Here is a 2,875-nt window from a genome sequence, read left to right as displayed (position 1 = left end):
GAAAGAATTCAGTTAAATACCCAACAGCTTTTAGAACCAAAACTATCATAAAGCCCATAATAATTGATCTTGGTACAGAGTGTTCTCTACCTTACACCCCCTTATTCGGAGATGGTCTACAAGTTTCCTGTATAATAATCACTTCTATGACCTCCTCCGTATCCGCGTCCTTCAGAGCCTCCGTTACCGCCTCCTCCATACATTCAGTGACCACCCCCTCCATAACCTCTGTGACCACCGCCTCCTCCATATCCTCTGTGACCGCCTCCTCCTCCATAACCTCCGTGACCACCGCCTCCTCCATGACCTCCGTGACCGCCTCCTCCCCCATGACCACCACCTCCTCCGCCACCACGACCACCAATTTTATGGCCACTGTAACTTCCTTTCTGATAACCTCCTCCACCTTGTTTCTGCCCATAACCACCCTTATAATATTTGCCACCATTTTTATTATCATTTCCATAATAGTTGTCGTAGCCCCCTTTTCCGTATTTGTGGTAATCGTCTCCGTACTTTTTGTTGTCATGGTACTTTTTGTCGTCATATTTCTTGTGTTTCTTACCGGCATGGTGATCATAGTAATCATGAAAGTCCTTGTATTTCTTACCATAGTCCTTATCTTTGTATTCGTCGAAATACGCCTTCTTGTCGCCATATTCCTCTTTGTGGTAAATGTTCTTGAAACCTTTTTTCTTGTGGCCATAATCTTTGTCGTATTCGCTACCAATCTTCCCTCCCTTGTTTCCTTTACCCCCGTACTTGTCCGAGCCGTATTTTTTCCCTACAAGTCCCCCGTTCTTGTAGTGCCCGTGGTTATCCTTGCCGTATTTGTCATAGTAATGACCCCCCTTTCCATATTTGTGCTTTCCTCCGTAATCATCACTACTCTTGTAGTCTTTCCCCCCATGTTTGTAATGACCCCCATAGTCACCATAACCATTATTAGCCTGGTGGGACTTCCCGTAACTAATGGCACCCTTTCCACCGGGTCCTATACCACCACCCCCTCCTCCTCCGTGCCCACCGTAACCACCACCACCACCTCCTCCGTGTCCACCGTAACCACCACCACCTCCTCCGTGTCCACCGTAACCACCACCACCTCCTCCTCCTCCTCCGTGCCCACCGTAACCAGTTGCTGCTATTTGGAGGTCAGCTTTCTTGCTTTCTGCTGATTCGAGGTCACCATAAGCTACAAGAGCTTCAGGATCCTGTTCTTCAGCAAATGTGAATGAACCCAGCAGGAATATGACCCCAGCTGTGACCTGGAATACGAAGTCAATAAACAAGTCAATAGCAGTCCATATGTTGCAAACAATAAAGAATAACAACGTTAATAGCCCCGATGAAACAACGACGTCGGCTGTACCAATATGTTATAGAAATATTAAAGAGGCCGCTGTCTTAAATAAATGAAACATTTCCTGCTACGTTTGTTATTTCCTTAATTTGGATAAAGTAATTTTTAGCCTGAAAGTCGTACATTAAGGAAATTAGAAATCACGAAAATAAAATGTTTAATTTTTTAATATCACAGAAAACTGTAGCCCCATCATGATTTAATCTTTATATTTTAGAATATTGCAGACAATAAACTTACCCAGGGGGCGCTTATCAACTTCATTCCTAGTAAGTTGCGGTTCGATTTTGGATGAAACAACCGAGCTTTATAGTATAAAACACACTTTGAAATGCGTCTTTTCTGTCTGCCAACATTTGCTCGTTCTGCCAAACATGCTTTGAGTCCATCCTTAAATAATGAGAAGACATTTTTCAAAGATCAGTAGAGTATGATACGAATGCACCAGTTTCAAACATATCGAGCCTTCTAGCAATCTATTAGCATACATAAAATATCTTCACCATAGACATTTTGTCAATATAAAACTCTTAGAATTGGCGAGCAGCCACGCAACGTGACCAGAGCGCACTGAAGTGGCGAATCTCGTCAGTCGTCTGGAACCCACATTATCCCAATTACGTTCTGTTTAGATTGTTAACATTTCAAGCCTTAGATAAGCATAAAAACGTTTCCAACCCTTTTACTTCACTTTCTTTTTCTGCCTCGGGTTTGTTTCTTAACTACCATTGTGTTCCAGGAGAACGTTAAACTCGTTTTTTGTAAAAGATTTTGAAATTATCAACTATAAAAATGAATCTTAAAAGACAGAAGCGGTTTTTTTTGGTAAATGTAGTTTAAAAAAAGAGCTGGAAAGCTTCTTCACTTACTTATTATTTAAACGTGCCTGTAATAAAGAAAGAGTAGAATTTGGATGGAAAAAAAGAGAACTGTGCTCATTTTCAGTTAATAAAATTGTTCTTTCAAGCCAGCATCTGAAATTAAATTTGACTGACACTAGCTTCGCTATTGTCTAGGCTTAAGTTTATTAATATAGAAACTCACCCATCATTTTTACTACTAGAGCAGGTTTCAAATAAAACTAAACAACCTTGTTGTGCATTTCACGTGATCATACGCGAATCGTTCTTCTTGTTGTTCATCTCAGGAAAGCACGAAACTAAGGTGTCAGAACTATCACTTCAACTGGCAGGAGTTTAGGAAACTTTGTGGTATAAGCTGGAGAAGAATGACACGAAACTAAGTTGTCAGAACTATCACTTCAACTGGCAGGAGTTTAGGAAACATTGTGGCATAAGCTGGAGAAGAATGACACGAAACTAAGTTGTCAGAACTATCACTTCAACTGGCAGGAGTTTAGGAAACTTTGTGGTATAAGCTGGAGAAGAATGACACGAAACTAAGTTGTCAGAACTATCACTTCAACTGGCAGGAGTTTAGGAAACTTTGTGGTATAAGCTGGAGAAGAATGACACGAAACTAAGTTGTCAGAACTATCACTTCAACTGGCAG

General features: G+C 41.1%; 1 protein-coding gene across 1 annotated transcript in view; it reads right to left on the bottom strand.

Annotated features, from left to right (window-relative positions):
• Positions 1-203: 203 nt before the first annotated feature.
• LOC106476992 (glycine-rich cell wall structural protein 1.8-like) overlaps positions 204-2,875 on the bottom strand; it is a 7,222-nt gene continuing 4,550 nt past the window's right edge. Inside the window, exons 2-3 of the mRNA XM_013937602.1 lie at positions 1,604-1,753; positions 204-1,268 (exon numbers count right to left, since the gene is read on the bottom strand). Of these exons, the coding sequence (XP_013793056.1) occupies positions 204-1,268; positions 1,604-1,753 (1,215 nt within the window). The remainder of the gene's footprint in view (positions 1,269-1,603; positions 1,754-2,875) is intronic.

The sequence above is a fragment of the Limulus polyphemus genome, unplaced genomic scaffold (genome assembly GCF_000517525.1).
Source record: "Limulus polyphemus unplaced genomic scaffold, Limulus_polyphemus-2.1.2 Scaffold12462, whole genome shotgun sequence".
NCBI lineage: Eukaryota > Metazoa > Arthropoda > Merostomata > Xiphosura > Limulidae > Limulus > Limulus polyphemus.
This window is presented reverse-complemented; position numbering and strand designations above follow the sequence as displayed.